Consider the following 20,704-nt stretch of genomic DNA (forward strand, 5'->3'; position numbering starts at 1 on the left):
CTTCCTTTGTGCCTGCCACCTACTTACAACTTCTTCATGAGCTGGGCGCTCTACTACTCTTAAACTCATTCCGAGCCCCCTTCCCCTGGCAGTCCTGCAACAAACACCTGGAATGCTGTTGGTAATGCTCCATCGGTTTTCCCTGGCAACCCACCCACTTGCATTCGGCCAGTTCAGCAATACTTTGAGTAAGCATCGATCTTCAATTAATCACATTTTTATTGAGTAGGGTCTAGAAGTCACTTGGCTGGTAGGGGCCCAGGACTCTTGTGGATATTGTTTATAGCTGTGTTTTTACACAAAAACAAAGAGGTCCCATCCAGATTACTGTAAAGTCAGGGCTCTTGTATTATTGAGAGTAACAGGTATGATTATGAGGTTTCTTAGCGTTGTTTCCCCATCCTGACCCTTATTTTCCTCCTAAGTCACCAGGCTTCTGTGATAACCAATGGTATTGAGGAGGCAGGAGACGACGCTGGGAGCTGTTTGGCATCCTGTTCTGCCGGGCCGGTCATTGTTTACTTGTGCATCTTTCAAAGGTGTCAAATCCACTGGCAAGGTCAGAGTGTATTCTCTTCCCTCAACAGCAGCTATTATGGTTTCCTCTTTTAGAACAAGCTAGATTGTTATGTTTAGTAATTTGTGTATTGGCTAACAGAAATGGTATGATATTCCTGTTTCATTTAAATGGTTGCAATCACCAGATACTCTTTGTTCTTAAATGTATTACATTTGAGTAACTTTTGTATGCTCTCAGCTGTCTCATCGGTGGGGAATCATTATTCAAATTAAAGGTTTTCCATGCCTTGGCTACTTGTTGGTGGGTGTTGGAGCGAGAACAGATGGGTGTCAATATCATGTTCTCCTCCTGGTATTATAAGAGGAGACAGAGTTTTGTTCCACTGCTGTTTTTTTTTTTTTTTCCCTATTTTTTTGCTTCATACACCTTGTATGTTTTTGATCCGACAATACATTTAATATCATGTTATACTTACTGAATATTTGTATTTCTTTCTCACTCTGTGCTTTAGGTTGTTTATTTCACCGCCACGTTCCATACTTCATGCTGTTGTCTTGCCTCATCAATACATGTCCAGCTTCCTGGAGCCAAGAATTGGATGCTTTACTTCCTGAAGCCTTAAGTGGAGCAAGCTGCTTGACGTTAGTTGACATACTGCTATTAGAGGATGAATGACGATTAATGACAGTTTCACGGACAACAGATTATGCCTAGTCTGTGACAAAAAAAGGGATCCAATTGAAAAGTTTCTAGTCAGATTAGTATTTTGTTCTGTTTTTACAGTATGAGTAAAAACATTGTGTGCCATCGCTCACCTTTATCCGCTTATCCTCTGCCTACTGCAGGTGTGGGTTAACGCTGCAGCCCCAGGTATTCAACTCCCATTGGAATAGATTGTACCATTGATCTCCCATGGCCTCAGTTACAACAAGTTCAACAATTTAACATCCTCAGTTAGAGATGCAGTCTCCTGTACCACTATAAGACACACTTTGTCTTTTGCCATCACATGATTTAATCTGCAGAACACAATTCTATAGTTCAAAAAATATTAAACTGTCTCATGGTGACTAAGAGCAGTTTAACTGTGTCTGCTCAATAAGACCCAACATGCTTTGTACATCAAAGTATTCTGTCAATCAAGTGAGGGCATGTGAGGTTGTCAATTATTAAAACTTAATTTAAATGTTATGTAATTGTAGCAATGCCTCTTACCAGAGGACTTACAGTAGTAGTAAGTCATATTTTCTTCGTACTGGTCCCCTTCATACATTCTTCAAAGGGAGGCACTGCTGCGCCTCCTTTTTTGAAAATCTAGTTTTAAATCAGATTATTTTGTTCTCTCTTATTTCTGTGACAAACAGCTAAATAGACATTAGCGTGTGCGATGGGGGTGTTTGTGCAGATGGTCTATGCGAATGGAGAATACTTTGGTCGACCAAAGGGTAAAGCTTTCAGTGGCAATGGGTTTCTAAACAGGGCCTGGTACTCCTCAGAAGCAACCAAGCACGTGGGCTTGTGCCCTTGCTTTGTGACTTCTGGCCAATTACTGTAGTTACTCACCACAGACTAGGGCACAGTCCCAAAGGGGGAGGCGGTGTGACTTCATAAACAACAACTGGTTGCAACTGCTTCCAGTGTGAATTGAATCTCAAGCTTTGCTTCACTGATATAGAATACCTCATGTGTAAGCTGCAGCCGTTTTATCTACCAGAGCTTTCTCTTCTGTAATATCACGGCTGTCTATCATCCCTCCACAAGCCAACCACTTTGGCATCAACGAACTGTATGGGGCTCATAAAACAACAAGAAACGCCATCCAGAGTGCGGCATTTCTGGTGGCCGGCGACTTTAAACAGGGAACTTAAAACTTTGTTCTACCTCAGGGCCCTCCCGGAGTGGCGCAGCGTCTAGCACTGCATCGAAAGTACTAGAGGCGTCACTAACAGATTCTGGGTTTCGGATCCAAGGCTGTAGCACAAACCGCCGTGATCGGAGATCTCCATAGGGAGGCACACAATTTGGCCCACCGTTGTCCGGTTGTGGAGGGTTGAGCCGGTGAGGCTTTACTTTGCTTCATTCACGCTCTAGCAACTTTCTTGTGGGGGCCGGGCGCCTACAAGCTGACCAGTTGAACAGTGTTTCCTCCGACACATTGTGCAGCTGGCTTCCAGGTTTAAGCGGCGGGTGTTATTGAAAGCACGGTTTTGTGGCGCAGTGGTCTAAGGCACTGCATGCGCCGTGTTAGCTTGCCACTAGGAGATTCTGGGTTGAGTCCAGGACCGGTCTGCCCGCGACCGGGCAACACAATGGCCCAGCGTCGTCCGGGTAGGGAGGGTTTTGGCCGGCAGGGATGTTCCATGTCCCATCATGCACTAGCAACTCCTGGGGCGGCCGGGCCGCCAGTGCACGCTGAACACGGTCTCTTCAGTTGTGTTTGTGTTTCGGAGGAAGCACCGCTCTCGACCTTCACCTTCCTGGAGGACCGTACGGGAGTTGCAGCCGACAAGACAAGACTGAACTTACCAATTAGCTAAAGCTAGCTACCCCAGAAGTTGCGGTCAAACAAATTATGCTTTATTACCAAACGAGGTATTGTAAACACATCGTTGTGGGCGGTGTTTCTTGTTTGCAGACTGTTTTTTGTACAGCATTGACAGTGCTACTGTATCTTTTTTGACACGCAGAACCCAACCGGCGTTCCATAGTTGTATGTTTGTGAAGCTAATAGGCAGTGACGCTATTACTGTGTAACTCCGGTAGGGCAAACATCTGAAAAAATAGCGCCACTTGATAGTGTGCACTCGTGCTTGACCAGTCGGCGAAAGCCAACATCATCACGGACAGAGAACATTGATTGTCAAGGGCAATGAATTCCATTCTTGGCTTTTAATGTATTTCGCCTTGAGTTGTCTCGCTGAAATTGTTCTTACTCTTACAAATGACTGCTGGAAATGTTCTTACTCTTACAAATGACTTGCTCGGACTTGTTGACTGCTCGATCCACACCAGGCAGGACATTGGTGGGCTAGTTTGGATGCTGTGTTGCACGCCCCTGTAGCACAACATTTTACGTAGCAAATACACCATGTACCTATGTTATATAGCGTAAGCACGGTAGCTTTGACATCGGTTTTTTAACATTGGTGTTAAACTAGACATCGGCCGATGTTAGGCATTTTCAGCGTAATATTGGGCACCGAATTCCGAATGGCTCACCGATATATCGTGCATCCTACTCAAAATGTTATGGAGCCAGCCTAGGCTATGCTCAAATGCTGCTGTAATAGGCTTACATGTCTCCTGTTGCATGTTTTTTTTGGTTATTCATTGTCCAATCTTTTTAAAACCGAAGCCAGGACTGCAACATTTTAGTAGCCTAGCTAGGACTATGGCATGTGTCTGTACACTTTCCCTCCGCTGACGCGGTAAATTGGAACACATGATGGCAGCACAGTTGACATGTCGAATTTACTGATGAAGGCATCAGGCTGTAATTCATAAAGTAGATGACTCAACTGTTGGACTACATTTATACTTGCTTGTGTATCCTATTGTACTTTAAGTAGTAATGTATACCCCGTGGCGTGTGGATCCTTTTTCTTATAAACTTTTTGACAATTGTCACGTCGTCGTAAAACATTCGGACCAAGGCGCAGGTGATATGGGTCCACATCTTTTTTATTTGTGAAACGCAAAAAACAATAAAGAGCAAACGACATGTGAAGCTATGGAGTGCTCACAGGCAACTACACATAAACAAGATCCCACAAAAAAAACAGTGGGGAAATGGCTGCCTAAATATGAATCCCAATCAGAGACAACGCTAAACAGCTGCCTCTGATGGGGAACCATACCAGGCCAACATAGAAATAAAACAACCTAGATTACCCACCCTAGTCACACCCCGACATAACCAAATAGAGAATAAAAAGGCTCTCTATGGTCAGGGCGTGACAGTAACCCCCCCAAAGGTGCGTACTCCGCCGCAAAAACTACTCTATAGGGAGGGTCCGGGTGTGCATCTAGCGTCGGTGGCGGCTCTGGTGCGAAGAAGAACCCGCTCCATCCGCGGATCCAGGGCCATGGGGTGGCGCTCTGCGTGCGGACTTTGCCCCCGCCCAGACCACGGGTCCGGCCATGGAGCCGTTGGATAGAACTCCGTGCCCGACTGGACCTCGGCGCAGAGAGGAGGACCCCGGCCATGGAACTGGGTGAACGCGCACCTGAGACTAGACATCGGCGCAGAGGAGCTGCCTGCCATGGAGCGAGACTGGACGCCGTGCCTGGAACGGGCACCGGCGCAAAGAAGGCGCAGGCCATGGAGGGGGCGGGACTGGAACCACCGTACCCCGGACTAGGTTACCGGCACAGGAAGGCTCTAGCCATGGAGCTGGACTGGACACCGTACCGGGACTGGGTACCGGCACAGAGAAGGCTTGCTGCCCTGGAGCGGACTGACACTGTGCCTGACTGGACACTGCCAGAGGGAGGCTCCTGCCCTGGAGCTGGACTGGACGCCTTGCCTGAAGCTCCGGGACCGTTTACCCTCGCCGGAGTTCCGGACCGTCGCGGAGGTTCGAACTGGTGACAAGCACTTTCCAGGCGCTGTGCGAGGAGCAGGCACAGGACGTACGGACTGGGAGCGCACTGGAGGCCATAGTGCGTGAAGCCGGCACAGGTGGTACCGACTGGTACGCACAACTTCAGGGCGAGTGCGAGGAGCGGCACAGGAGTACTGGACTGGGGGACGCACTGAGGCCAGATACGTGGAGCCGGCCCAGTTTCACCGGACTGATGACACTGTTCCTCCAAACGCCTGCGTTGCGCGTACTCCTAGCCAACTCCATTCTCCGGTACCCCTCCTCACACTGTTCCAACGAATCCCAGGCGGCTCTGGTACTCTCCTTGGGTCGACCGACCACCTCTATCACCTCCCAGGTGGTCTCTGGCTCTCTCCGTTCACTCTCCTCCAATTTCTATCTTCTCCCAGATGGGCTCTGGTTCCTCCTCGGCTCCGCCGACCACCCCGTGTACCACCCCCCAAATTTTGGGGGGGCTGTCCTTTGGGCTTCCGTTGTGGCCGCGAACCCCTGCGTCGGCCCTGTCCTCCCTTCTCTCCTTGCGTCTGCGCAAGGGAGGCGATCCTGTCCTGCCAGGATTTCCTCCCAAGTCCAGGATACCTTCTCCTCCTGGGCACGCTGCTTGGTCCTGGTGTGGTGGGATCTTCTGTCACGAACGTCGTAAAAACATTCGGACCTGTTTTTTGGGATTCAGTCAATTTGCATGGCAAAGAGGGACTATGCAATTAATTGCGATTCATCTGATCACTCTTCATAACATTCTGGAGTATATGCCAAATTGCCATCATACAAACTGAGGCAGCAGACTTTGGGAATTAATATTTGTGTCATTCAAAACTTTTGGACGACTGTACACACAATACCCCATAATGACAAAGCAAAAACAGGTTTTTAGAATTTTTTGCAAATGTATTATAAAAAAACAACAACTACATTTACATAAGTAGTCAGACCTTTTATCAGTACTTTGTTAACTTCTCTTGGTACGTGAGACGTTAGCGTCCCACCTCTTCAACAGCCAGTGAAACTGCTGGGCGCCAAATTCAAATACAGAAATACTCATTATAAAAATTCAGAAAACAAAACATATTTTACATAGGTTTAAAGATTAACTTCTTGGGAATCCAACCACGGTGTCAGATTTAAAAAATGCTTTACGACGAAAGCATACCGTACGATTATTTGAGAACATAGCCCACTAGACAAATCATTACAAACAGTAACCAGCCAAGTAGAAAGTTACACAAGTCAGAAATAGAGATAAAGCAGCCGGCTGCGACCGGGAGGTCCGTGGGGCGACGCACAATTGGCAAGCGTCGTCCGGGTTAGGGAGGTTTGGCCGGTAGGATATCCTTGTCTCATCGCGCTCCAGCGACTCCTGTGGCGGGCCGGGCGCAGTGCGCGCTAACCAGGGGCCAGGTACACGGTGTTTCCTCCGACACATTGGTGCGGCTTGCTTCCGGGTTGGAGGCGCGCTGTGTTAAGAAGCAGTGCGGCTTGGTTGGGTTGTGCTTCGGAGGACGCATGGCTTTCGACCTTCGTCTCTCCCGAGCCCGTACGGGAGTTGTAGCGATGAGACAAGATAGTAATTACTAGCGATTGGATACCACGAAAATTGGGAAGAAAATGGGATAAAATTAATCCCTTACCTTTGATCTTCATATGGTTGCACTCAGCAGACATTCATTTACTCAATAAATGTTCCTTTTGTTCGATAAAGTCCTTTATATCCAAAAACCTCGTTTGTTAGCGCGTTTTCTTCAGTATCCACAGGCTCAAACACAGTCAAAACAGGAAGACAAAAAATCCAAATTGTATCCGTAAAGTTCATAGAAACATGTCAAACGATGTTTATATATTCAATCCTCAGTTGTTTTTAGCCTAAATAATCAATAATATTTCAACCGGACAATACGTTGTCAATTAAAAGGTAAACAAGAAACGCACTCGCTCTGTCTCGTGCATGAAAAAGCTCTGTGACACTTTAGGGTCCACTCATTCAGACTGCTTCTTACTTCCTCATTTTCGAATACAAGCCTGAAACAATTTCTAAAGACTGTTGACATCTAGTGGAAGGCATAGAAACTGCAACTTGAGTCCTAAGTCAATGATACTGTAATGGCATTGAATAGAAAACTACAAAACCAAAGAAACTACTTCCTGAATGGATTTTTCTCAGGTTTTTGCCTGCCAAATCAGTTCTGTTATACTCACAGACACTATTTAACTGTTTTGGAAACTTTAGAATGTTTCTATCAAAATCTACCAGTTATATGCATATCATATCTTCTGGCCTGAGAAGCAGGCAGTTTAATTTGGGCATGCATTTCATCCAAAATTCCGAATGCTGCCCCTACCCTAGAGAAGTTAAAGACCCTTTGGCAGCGATTACAGCCTTGAGTCTTCGTATTACACTACAAGCTTGGCACACCTGTATTTGGGGAGTTTCTCCCATTTATTCTCTGCAGATCCTCTCAAGCTCGGTTAGGTTGAATGAGGAGCGTCACTGCACAACTAGTTTCAGGTTTCTCCAGAGATGTTGGCCTCTGGCTGGGCCACTTATCTCTCCGAAGCCACTCCTGCGTTGTCTTGGCTGTGTGCTTAGTCGTTGTCTTGTTGAAAGGTGACCCTTCGCCCCAGTCTGAGGTCCTGAGGCTCTGGCAGGTTTTCATCAAGGATCTCTCTGTACTTCACCTCAATGACCAAGGCCCTTCTCCCCGATTGCTGAGTTTGGCCGGCGGCCAGCTCTAGGAATAGTCTTGGTGGTTCCAAACTAATTCCATTTAAGATGATGGAGGCCGCTGTGTTCTTGGAGACTTCAATGCTGCAGAAATATTTCGATACCCTTCCTCAGATCTTGTTGCCTCGACACAATCTTTCTCGGAGCACTACGAACAATTCTTCGACCTCATTGGCTTGGCTTTTTGCTTGTACATGCGCGCAAACTGTGGGACCTTATTAGGACAAGTGTGTGTGCCTTTTAAAATTATGGTGCACAGTAACCTAATGGTTAGCCTAGTGGTTATTGGAGCGTTGGGCCAGTACCGAAAGGCTGGCTGGATCAAATCCCAGAGCTGACAGGTAAAAATCAGCCATTCTGCCCTGAAACAAGCGCAGTTTAACCCACTTTCCCGGTAGACCGTCATTGAAATAAGAATTTGTTCTTCTTGGCCTAGTTAAATTAAGATTTTATATTTTATATATATATAATATAATATTATATATATTATATATATATATATATATATAAACCCTGAAAATCGGCAGTGTATCAAATACTTGTTCTCCCCACTGTATATAAACACTCACTCACACACACTTCACTGACACTCTCACACAAAACCCATTCACATACACTACATACACACACACTTTTACACTCACCATATGCTGCTGCTACTCTATTCTTTATTTGACTCTGAATATTWTCTATCCTGATGCCTAGTCACTTTAKCCAGTCTTCATGTACATATCTACCTCACATACCTCGTACAACTGGTACTGGTACTCCCTGTATATAGCTACATTTTTGTGTATTTTATTCCTCTTGTGTTAATATTCTCTCTTTTTATATTTTCTTTTACTCTGCATCGTTGGGAAGGTCTCGTAAGAAAGCATTTCACTGGTTAAGTCTCCAGCCATTGTATTCGACACATGTGACAAATAACATTTGATTTGATTTGACTGTCCTTCAGTCAAAAAGTCTGGTTTTGTTTTCCTTAGTGATCCATTTGACCATGAGAAATGTTATCATCAGCCTGACTGTGTTTGTGTTCTGGTCCTCCCCTAGGGACACATTGATTGTCTCCTTAGCTAACTCGGCCACCAGTATCCTGGCTGGTTTTGTGATATTCTCAGCCATTGGCTACATGGCTCATGTCCACAACCTCCCAGTAGACGACATTGCCACAGATGGTAAGTACTTCCTGTTCAAGTGAGACGTCTTTGATGTTATTCATCCATCTATTTATATGCCTCTTTAATTTCCAGAGTGTCTATTTAATGTTTGGATGGGTTATTGTCTCCTAAAACTTCCTCTCATAGTCCCAGGGGATCATGATTCATCACATCTTTTAACCACTAAGTTTGTTAATACCTTGAATAGTGTTCATTTGTCATAGTCAGTAGGTATTGGTAACGTGCCAAACTAATAGTACCACCAAACAACTTCACCATTGACAGATAGATGTTTAGGGCAGTGTATGAAGGGAAGTAGGTACGAACGTGACCCATATACTCCTGTGAATAACTCTTGGGAATAATACTCATAAAAGTCCAATTGAGTTCAGAACTAACACCTTCCTCATTTTATTAGTTCCTGGAAAACTTACACAGAGTAGAATACAAAGGGATTCATTCACAAGGATGCACTTCTTTCTGGGGTGCTAGTGTGGAAAACTACAGCATTTGGAGTAATTGATTTTGTACAGGCAGACAGTCCTCCCTACCTAACAGGCAGACAGTCCTCCCTACCTAACAGGCAGACAGGCGGAGCTCAGAGGGCTGGGCCAGGCTGCATCACACCGGTTTGAGTCCCAGTAATCTCTCTTTTCTCCCGAAGTGTGCACTTGTTCACTTCCCTTCATGGATTTGAATGGAAATTACTTGTACATAGAAAACTCCCTTTAGCCCATGTCTACACTAATCTAATGCTTTTAAATGTGTGGGGAGTAGTGAATGAGTGCACACTTCAGGAAGKAGGAGAGATTATTTGGACACACCCACTGAGTAGACCTGGGTGACCAGTTAGCATGCCAGTGAGACAAGCATCACCAGAGCTTCCAAAGTAGTTTCTGTCATGACCCGTGTAAAGACATTTGAATCAACAGAACAGTATTTCTAGCCTCAGTCCTATCCTAAGCTGTGACCGAATAGGAATCTTCCCATATTTGAAAAAAATATATATATTTAACCTTTATTTAACCAGGTAGACTAGTTGAGAACAAGTTCTCATTTGCAACTGCGACCTGGCCAAGATAAAGCATAGCAATTCGACACATACAACAACACAGACTTACACATGGAATAAACAAAACATACAGTTGAAAAATAAGTCTATATACAATGTGAGCAAATGAGGTGAGATAAGGGAGGTAAAGGCAAAAAAGGCCATGGTGGCGAGGTAAATACAATATAGCAAGTAAAACACTGGAATGGTAGATTTGCAGTGGAAGAATGTGCAAAGTAGAAATATAAATAATGGGGTGCAAAGGAGCAAAATAAATACTCAGTTACGTCGGTGGAAGAGGTAGTTGTTTGGGCTAAATTAAAGATGGGCTATGTACAGGTGCAGTAATCTGTGAGCTGCTCTGACAGCTGATGCTAAAGCTAGTGAGGGAGATAAGGTTTCCAGCTTCAGAGATTTGGCAGTTCGTTCCAGTCGTTGGCAGCAGAGAACTGGAAGGAAAGACGACCAAAGAGGAATTGGCTTTGGGGGTGACCAGTGAGATATACCTGCTGGAGCGCGTGCTACGAGTGGGTGCTGCTATGGTGACCAGTGAGCTGAAATAAGGCGGGCTTTACCTAGCAGAGACTTGTAGATAACCTGTAGCCGTGGGTTTGGCGACGAGTATGAAGCGAGGGCCAACCAACGAGAGCGTACAGGTCGCAATGGTGGTAATTATGGGGCTTTGGTGACAAAACGGATGGCACTTGTGATGAGACTGCATCCAGTTTGTTGAGTAGAGTGTTGGAGGCTATTTATAGATGATATCACCGAAGTCGAGGATCGGTAGGATCCTTTTTCGATATAGGAAGCCGATTCTAGATTTAATTTTGGATTGGAGATGCTTAATGTGAGTCTGGAAGGAGAGTTTACAGTCTAACCAGACCCAAGGTATTGGTAGTTGTCCACGTATTCTCAAGTCAGAGCCGTCCAGAGTAGTGATGCTGGACGGGCGAGCAGTGATCGGTTGAATAGCATGCATTTAGTTTGACTTGCGTTTAGAGCAGTTGGAGGCCACGGAAGGAGAGTTGTATGCATTGAAGCTCGTCTGGAGGTTAGTAACACAGTGTCCAAAGAGGGGCCAGAAAGTATACAGAATGGTGTCGTCTGCGTAGAGGTGTATCAGAGAATCACCAGCAGCAAGAGCAACATTATTGATGTATACAGAGAAGAGAGTCGGCCCGAGGATTGAACCCTGTGGCACCCCCATAGACTGCCAGAGGTTCGGAACAACAGGCCCTCCGATTTGACACACTGAACTCTACAGTGAAGTATTGGTAAACCAGGCGAGGCAATCATTTGAGAAACCAAGGCTGTCGAGTCTGCCAATAAGAATGTGGTGATTGACAGAGTCGAAAGCCTTGGCCAGTTCGATGAAACGTAGGCTGCGCAGTAATGTTTTCTTATCGATGCGGTTATGATGTCGTTTAGGACCTTGAGCGTGTGCTAAGGTGCACCCATGACCAGCTCTGAAACCAGATTGCATAACGGAGAAGGTACGGTGGGATTCGAAATGGTCGGGTAATATGTTTGTTAACGTTGGCCTTTTTCGAGATCAGACCTGTAGAGAAAGACAGGGTAGGATTGATATAGGTCTGTAGCAGTTTGGGTCTAGAGTGTCACCCCCTTTGAAGAGGGGGATGACCGCGGCAGCTTTCCAATCTTTGGCAATCTCAGACGATACGAAAGAGAGGTTGAACAGGCTAGTAATTGCAGCTCTTTCAGAACATCAGCTATCTGGATTTGGGTGAAGGAGTATTATATATTACAGTTTGGGAAACTGGATTTGGTGACTCTCTTAAATACYCACAGATCATTTTGGAACTATAAAAAAAATCTATATAAAAGGACACATTAGTCACTAARGACTTGTGGAGTGGGTTGTTCTTCCCCAAGTAAATTGAGAACACGATGCGGTCAGGAAATGAACCTTTTAAAATGAACCCTTTCTATTTCTCTCCCTCGTTCTTTCTCTCMCTCCCTCGTTCTCTCCCTCGTTCTCCCTCTCTCTCTCCCCCTCGTTGTCTCTCTGTCTCTTTCTCTCTGTCTCTCTCTGCTATCATTTAACAGGTGAACAGTGTGACTTATGTGAAAAGAGGCATAAATCCTCTGACTGAATACCATAACTACTGTACTGGTTATAGGGATAGACAATGGAGTAAGAGATGAAAGTGCGCTCTCTTTCTCACCACAAGTGTTTATTACTGGCTCAATATTATGGATTATGAATTAGTTATTTCATGTGTGTCATAGTCGGTGGAGTGTGTCATAGTCGGTGGATAACCAGGACAGAGAATACCCAGCAAACAGGGAACATTCCCAGAACATTAGTTAAGATTCCCATTCAATTCCTCTGAAACTTTCACAGAACCTATTTTGGTTTGCTGGGTTGTAACTAAGTAAATACCCACTGTAGTTATTTAAGTTTATCTATGCGGAGACAGTAGAAAAGGAGGGTGCTCTGAATAGTGGATGTCAACCTACCACTTGGATGTCTCTAGGATTTTGTTCTAAAACAAATACTGTATTATATATGAAATTAATGGTGAATTAAACTTGGCATTAGCTTGAGWTGAACTGTAGGTGTAACAGCAAAAGTTTCCATTGTTCACACAGTGTATTAGGACCTTTTGAAGAAAGTAAATTAGGGATTAGCTGTTGTGCCTGCTGGGTTCTGCTGATGAGCACATGCTCTGGCTTGGATCAGTCCCAAATATGGTCTTGGATACCAKTGACTCACTGCTGACTAACTGTTTGAAACCCACTGACCTCTTGTGACTTCAGAAGTGTTCAGTGTTCAGTTGCCTCTGAGTTAATCATTTATGGAAGATGACTTATGATGAATGATTAGATTGTTTTGTTTCCCATTCCAAGCATGACACTTCCTCAGGTAATTGTGAATGGAATGAAACCGACCCAGATATATTTATTACATGACCATTGCTATCATCTTTCTGTATGCCACAATMTTTTATTAATGTAACATATTTTTTGTTAGGTCATATTACTAATGAGGTCAACTGCATGAGGGTGGAGAAGGTGTCCCGTCTACCATGTTTTGTTATTGAACGCTTTGACTTCCTAGTGTCGGATGAGATAACCACTGGTTAATCAGTGCCAGGGAAACCGGTTCATTAATCTGTACGATGTTTCCAACTTGGCTTCGTTGGCCTTGTCAACTTCTAAACCAGTGTCTATACCTGAGCTAATGTTGTGGGTGTTTTCCTACCCTTCTTGTTTGACATCCTATGGTGCGTTTGTGTGCCACAGGTCCTGGGTTGGTGTTTGTGGTGTATCCAGAGGTCTTCTCCACTATGCCTCTGCCCCAGTTGTGGGCTCCTCTGTTCTTCTTCATGCTTCTCTGCCTGGGACTGGACAGTCAGGTTAGACACTCGCACACGCACGCTTGTGGTTATGGTATGAAGCCGATAATGAAAAGAAGAAGCCATTCATAATTAATCATAGTTTTTAGTGCACATGTTTTTCCCATATCAGTGCATACAGTGTAACGATAATATTCCCACTAATAACATGTTTCTGTCATAGTCGTCTTTTTCTTTGGCCGTCATGTAATATATTTTCGGAGACCACTTTTGGTAAAAACAGACATTGTAGGTCATCTTTTAATATTTATTTAGATTGATTACATTTGACATTTACARTTGAGTCATTTAGCAGATGCTCTTATCCAGAGTGACTTACAGGATCATTTAGGGTAAGTGCATTACTCAAGGTCACAACAACAGATTTTTCACCTAGTCGGCTCAGGGATTCGAACCAGCAACCTTTTGGTTACTGGCCCAATGCTCTTAACTGCTCGGCTGACTGATGAGGGAAGAGAGGAAGCAGGGTTGCCGGCAAATGTGTGGCGAGCAAGGCATTTGTTCCACCACTTTTTATTTAGTTTAATACCCTTTTTATTTTATTTTTTACTTTTCTGCCCGATTTCATGACATCCAATTGGTAGTTACAGTCTTGTCCCATCGCTTCAACTCCCCTACGGACTCAGGAGAGGCGAAGGTCGAGAGCCATGTGTCCTCCGAAACACGACCCTGCCAAGCTGCACTGCTTCTTGACAAACTCTTCGCTTAACCCATAAGCCAGCCACACCAATATATCGAAGAAAAACTGTCCAGCTGGTGACCGAAGTCAGCTTGCAGGAGCCCGGCCCGCCACAAGGAGTAGCTGGAGTGCGATGGGACAAGGAAATCCCGGCCTGCCAAACTCTCCCCTAACCCGGACGACGCTAGGCCAATTGTGCGCCGCCTCATGGGTCTCCTGGGCATGGCCGGCTGTGACACAGCCTGGGATCAAAACCGGGTCTGTAGTCACGCCTCAAGCACTGCGGAGCAGTGCCTTAGATCGCTATGCCACTCGGGAGGCCCATTAATACACTTGTTTTGGCGTAAAAGCGTTGAAAACAAAGACAAAGTAGACCTACTGTTTTTTGGGGGACTGACTTGCCTCATTTGTCAACTTGAGCACAATTAGTAGCCTATGTCCTGTGTGTGTCTTGACCAATAAGATTCATGGAAATCACATGTTGGGCATGGCGCACATCTATAGAAAGCAGAGCTTGCTTTCCACTTTGCTGTTGATACCTAGCCCTACCTAGTTTTCTTGCTAGGTGACTACCGCTTGTAAAGTAAATCACCCCCTGTGAGAGCAATAAAATAGTGGCTCGCTCTCCACGCCCTGACCAAAAGTTACATTTCCAGTGTAGCAGGTTTAAAAAAACAGACCGCTTTTGCGACGCCTCAGTGTAGATATGTTAGGCTACAGGAATTTTTGGAAGTTTGGTTGTTTTCATTTTTATTTTATTTTAAATCCCCTGCCTAATGGAACAACCACAGAGCAGGCTCAACTTGCCTGGCTGCCATAAATGCCATAAATTGTCTGTCTTTCGCTTAAACAATGGGGATAGTATAGGCCTAGTGGAATTCCTTAGTTTTGTTGTTTTCAGAAAAATAAATCACCTGAGGCAACTTTAGAGCAGCCTCAACTTCCACAACTGCTCAGTTCACTTTCCCCACTGTATTGTGCTCTGCAGTTTGCTATGGTGGAGGTGGCGGTGACGTCCWTAATGGACGGCTGTGGCCCCAAGGTGCTGCGTGTCCTGAAGAGGCAGGAGATCATCGTTCTGGCTGTCTGTGTTATCGGCTTTCTTCTAGGCATTCCTCACATCACTAAGGTAAGGTGGTCCTGTCAGATATTATTACTATCCATCGGGTAACGCCCCGCCCCCTCCTCTCGGAATGAGACAGTATACTCATGTTTGGACCTGTTTTATTTTGGTTTCTATCAGTAGACGACTAAGACACATACAGCCAGTAAGTAGTGCATGGTTGACCAGCTGATTCTCTGTCTTGTGGAGTGGGTTGCTTTTCCCCCAGTAAATTGAGAACAAGATGCAGTCAGGAAATGAAACTTTTTATAATTAAACCTTTCTCATTCTCTCCCGCTCCCCCCCCCCCACCACCACACACACATATATACAGGGGGGAATGTACGTGTTCCAGCTGATGGACCACTACACTGCTGTGGTGTCTCTCATGTTCCTGGCCTTCTTTGAGGTCCTCGCTGTCTGCTGGGTTTTTGGTAATACCCTGCACCTTCTCTCCCCTTACGATGAAATTCAACAACCTGTTGTGTATTTATACAAGAAAATAAAACACTTTGCCAAATAGACAGTATGTATGTCTGAGTAAATGTAAGTATTTAATGCAATGTGTTATTGCAGGACTGCGGCGGATGACCATCGTGATCAAGAGGATGTTGGGAAAGGCTCCCAACATCTATTTCCGCTCCTGCTGGATGTTCTTCTCCCCTGTGCTGGTCCTGGTGAGTGCTATGGCTAACTCATGTCTTTTTTGATGATGGTGATGAGGAAAYTTAGCGCAATGACGGTGATGAGGATTTGTTGTGGTTTATAGTTGATTTTACTTTTTGTAGTCGTAATAGTAGTGATAGCCGTACCTAAGACTTAATGATCCATTTGTTGTATTAGAGGTTTCATCCAAGTGTAACCTCCTCCCCTGCAGTGCATTCTGATCTCCAGCATCGTCCAGTACACGCCCGCTCGCTATGGGAAGTCCTACACATACCCTGTCTGGGCAGAGGTGGTGGGCTGGGGAATCTCCCTGATCTCCATCGTGTGGATCCCCCTGGGAGCCCTGCACGAGATCTGCAGAAATAAGGGCACACTGATGCAGGTGAGCATCCGTTCAGTAAACCAAACCAAACASGCATACTGATACATTTAGATCTCAGATACTGTTTTAGCATCGTGCATACATACTGAACAAGTATACTGGTACTCACGCATATACACACACAGTCACGCACACACTCACACACAAATCAATAAATCAAATGTATTTTATAAAGCCCTTTTTACATGAGCAGTTGTGATTTACAGATACCAACCTTAAAACCTAAAAGAGCAAGCAATGCAGATGCACGGWGGCTAGGAAATACTCCCTATAAAGGCAGAAACCTAGAGAGGAACAAGGCTCCGAGGGGTYGCCAGTCCTCTTCTGCCATTGCCGGGTGGAGATTATATGGCCATTAAGGACAGATCGTTTTTCAAGATGTACAAATGTTTATAGGTGACCAGCAGGGTGAAATAATAACCACAGTGGTTATAGAGGGTGCAGCAGTTCAACACATCAGGAGTAAATGTCAGTTGGCTTTTTACGAGAGAGAGAGAGAAGCATGTCCGGTGAAACAGGTCAGGGTTCCATAGCCCGGCCGAGGGGACTGTGGACAGGGACATCCATGAGTCGTCAGGCCAAGTAGTCCTGAGGCACGGTCCTAAGGCTCCGGTCCTCCGGGAGAGGAGGCGAAGAGAGAGACAGACATATATTTGATACTGTACATTTATCCCACATGGCAGTCATATAAATAACTCAAATGCATGATAAATATGTTCTGGGCATTGGCAGAAACCGTAGAAACCGTAGTTAAACTATGTATGCGACTCTGAACCTCTTCTTTTATCGATTCTCTGTGCCCCCAGAGGATAAAAACAGCCATGACTCCTACAATAGAGTTGGACCCTGTCAACRATCTACCAGAGAAGCAGAGAGTGGACATACCGGAGTCTGTTGTCTTTATCACTCCTCTGTGAACAGGGACAAAAGCACTGTGTCTAGGTTTGTGAGTCACGGTGACTGTGTGAGTGCTCTATTAGGATAGGGAGGTGGGGAGGTTGTTGGGTAGTTTATGTAAATAACTTTTTTAAGTATTTACCCAAATATTTATTCTATGAATCACTGATAACATGACACCTTACCTATAGTGAAATAGACAGGGTAAACAGTCAAGGTAAAACCATTAGTTATGGACCTCAAAGATGTCCTTCAAGTGCCATGACATGTCCTTGTTCTGAAGCACTTTATTGCCTTACAGGTACTGGATACCCAAGTGCTTACACACACTTTTTTATACTACAAGCATTACAGGGTAGCCTACTCTGACACTTACAAACATATTAATAAAAACGATGATGTCTGATTCATATAATTGGACAACGAAAAGGGGAGACACCAATACAATATGACGTCCATCTAACCTGGAGGAGGAAATGATTGTCCAAAAACAAAAAGTGGCGCAGACCCAATGACAACGACAGTGAAAATGCACACTCACCTGGGATATGGCCGATGTTCTCCGCTGGTTCCAATAAGATGGGCTACAGGTTGGAGGCTATGCAATTTAAAACAATCAACAGCTTTTTTTTAAGAAGCTATTGATCCTCTGTGGCCAAATCATGCTTTCTGGTGTAGCCTATTTGAGAGGATCAAGCTAATTAGGCTATATCATTTTGGCAATTTTAATGAAATTTACTTTAGGGAWAGCTTAGCTTCCCATAGCCAAACACAACGTTTTCATCTGATTGTCAAACAATCACTTAACAAAGGCGCTCTTGTAGGCTACACGCGCACGCACGCACATTCATCCAATCCAAACCCCAACAGTGCAACCGCAATTCGATGAATGGAAAGAGACATCTGTTATAAAACATCTAGGTGTATGGTAAGGACATTCTGTGATTGCCATTAGGCCTACACTTGTAGCCTGAATTGATGCATCCACTGTTGTCCACGCGCGCCTCTGTGTCCGCCACTCATCTCCGCCTTTTCCGTGTGCGTCTCCGCCACTCATCTCCGCCTTTACAAAGTGGAGGCTAAGTGTTCTCCTCAAACTACAATGCAATTTGGCGCATATACCACCCAATTTCAAGTCCATTTGCAAATTGTTCATGCTGCTGACATGCAGTAATGTTAAATAATGGTGTAATAGGCTCACGTTTTACCGCCTTACTTTCACCCCTGATTATGATATGGTAAAACATCATATTCATCATGCCACAAGACTATGAACTACGGAGAACAACTCGTCCCTCTGGTAATCTCTTCAACCAGCTCTTCTCCCCGCTGGACCTAACATATTGTGTCTCCCAACATAAATTGACAAACAATTTTCACCAAATGTAAAAACCAATGTAGCCAATACACACACAAGCGATAGCGGCATATTTCATATCATCCGACAAAATGACACACTGATCAACTCAGCCTTAGACCGATGAAGCATCCACAGTTACAACCAATAGGTGGCCGCTCAATGCAACAAATGATGGCTAGGCAAATCAGCGAGAAAACAAACCTTTTCCCAGACCYATTTCATGGACTAAGGTCCACATTGAATCAACATCTTCACCTTGTGGCCAAGGTTTTTACTCACCGTGAGGTCAGATGGGGCTCAGGTGAATATTGATCAACAAAGTAAAAATCTGTTGTTCTGCCCCTGAACAAGGCAGTTAACCCACTGTTCCCCGGTAGGCCATCATTGTAAATAAGAATTTGTTCTTAAAACTGACTTGCCTAGTTAAATAAAGGTAAAAAATATATATGCAATTAGATGTATAGAGGAGAGGTTAACTGTGAGGAGGGAAACCACTGCAGTGCTGCTATGACATCCGTTAGTGGGGAGAGTCCAATGTTCTGACGGTGGGGAGTGGGGAGTTAGTGGGGAGTGTCCAATGTTCTGACATCATTCATCAGCAGTTTTTACACTTGAATGGACATGGAAGTTTTGGGGTTCTGGTTGGAGTTTTCTATTTTACTTTCTCTGCCACAGTTTGTGCCTCAGTTGTGTGTCTTCGTGTTTGTTACATCAATGACATTGGATCTCAGCTTTACAAGGAGTGCCTTTTGTCATTAAAAGATCCAATGACATTAGACTATGGGACTGAAAAGCTCAAAGAAATAAATATGATTAGACATGATTTAGATGGTCAAATGTATGAAATAAATATTATTAGACATGATTTAGATGGTCAAATGTATGAAATAAATATGATTCGACATGATTTAGATGGTCAAATGTATGAAATAAATACAATGGGCTATTTTGAGGGGTCACATAAATATGTGACTAAGTGAAGATACGTTTGCCACCTGCCACAAGTGCCATGTATCAAAAATATTGATTTTGGGTTGTCAATATTTGATGAAAATACCAAAAATATATCATAGAGATTATCACCAACCCATCTTAAGGATCATTAAAAAATTCACACAATTATCATTTAGTGTTAATTCTCTTTTGATATAAAACAAGATCAAATTCCCATTTAGTTAGCTGTTTTAGATGCATTTTGTGTCTGTCAAACAGCATTTAGTTTTGACTAATTAGTTTATGATGACAATCGTCTATTTCTACCATTGCACAAACCAGAATAAGAGGTTAAAAATATAATCATGCCTAATACACTTTTGTTATTCTATGCAATTGTATGGTTGTGTCACAAAATGCGGGGTTATTGCTGCTGGTTGTTTTTTATTCATTGTTCTCATACCAAATATTTTACATTTTATTTATTTTCAAATGTTTTTTGTTGTATCAAACAAAATGGTATATGAAATAACAAAGACACTGTTACTATTTCTCCATTAAGTTCTCCATGGTGGTACTACTTTAATAGTAGAAATGTTTATGCTCATATTACGCTTTTAAAATAGCAACTTTCTCCTTTTTAAAATTGATTTAGCATAAAATAATGATTTATCTCTTTTTATTTACATGTATCTTGTTTAAAGTGTACTTTCTGTTGGACTTATTTTTGATCTGAAACGTTGAAAAAGAAAATGAGATTGATAATACCTGTTTATCACGCAGAGATATTTGTGTCAAATAAAGAACATTATTGGCAAATATGTTTGATTTTTACGAGCCCTTTCAATTCATCAATGTGTCTGTTCTGAAGAGCATAATTTAACAGTAGATGGCAGCAATGTACAGACAGTAATAATATGCAGCTCAGGGGCATGTTGCCATACAGGCCAGTACAAATGTCTATGATTATTCTTAACAAGCATTTCTATGTACATCAGCTTATGTTAATACAATTTGGGAAATGTATCATTTTTAGTTGTGGTATTCCTAAAAACTCACTCAAGCTGTTTTAGTGACTTGTATACAGGAGATGATAACTACCAGCTAGTATTAATACGCTCATTACACATTTTTAGCAGACTATAATCCTATAGTATACCCTACCTCAGAAACTAGTGGACATCTTTCAGAACTTTAGACAAATATTGTATACTATAGTTATAATTTGGCATGCAAACAGACAGCTGAATGTAT

The 20,704-nt window shown here is 43.8% G+C and overlaps 1 protein-coding gene across 1 annotated transcript in view; it reads left to right on the forward strand.

Moving 5' to 3' along the window:
* Nucleotides 1-20,272, forward strand: part of LOC111957925 (sodium- and chloride-dependent GABA transporter ine) — a 58,592-nt gene extending 38,320 nt beyond the window's left edge. The window contains exons 8-13 of the mRNA XM_070436966.1: nucleotides 13,319-13,431; nucleotides 15,099-15,239; nucleotides 15,547-15,646; nucleotides 15,789-15,889; nucleotides 16,090-16,260; nucleotides 17,067-20,272. Of these exons, the coding sequence (XP_070293067.1) occupies nucleotides 13,319-13,431; nucleotides 15,099-15,239; nucleotides 15,547-15,646; nucleotides 15,789-15,889; nucleotides 16,090-16,260; nucleotides 17,067-17,177 (737 nt within the window). The 3' untranslated portion in view covers nucleotides 17,178-20,272. The remainder of the gene's footprint in view (nucleotides 1-13,318; nucleotides 13,432-15,098; nucleotides 15,240-15,546; nucleotides 15,647-15,788; nucleotides 15,890-16,089; nucleotides 16,261-17,066) is intronic.
* Nucleotides 20,273-20,704: the final 432 nt, after the last annotated feature.

This window comes from Salvelinus sp. IW2-2015, linkage group LG33, assembly GCF_002910315.2.
Source record: "Salvelinus sp. IW2-2015 linkage group LG33, ASM291031v2, whole genome shotgun sequence".
Classification (NCBI taxonomy): Eukaryota; Metazoa; Chordata; class Actinopteri; order Salmoniformes; family Salmonidae; genus Salvelinus; species Salvelinus sp. IW2-2015.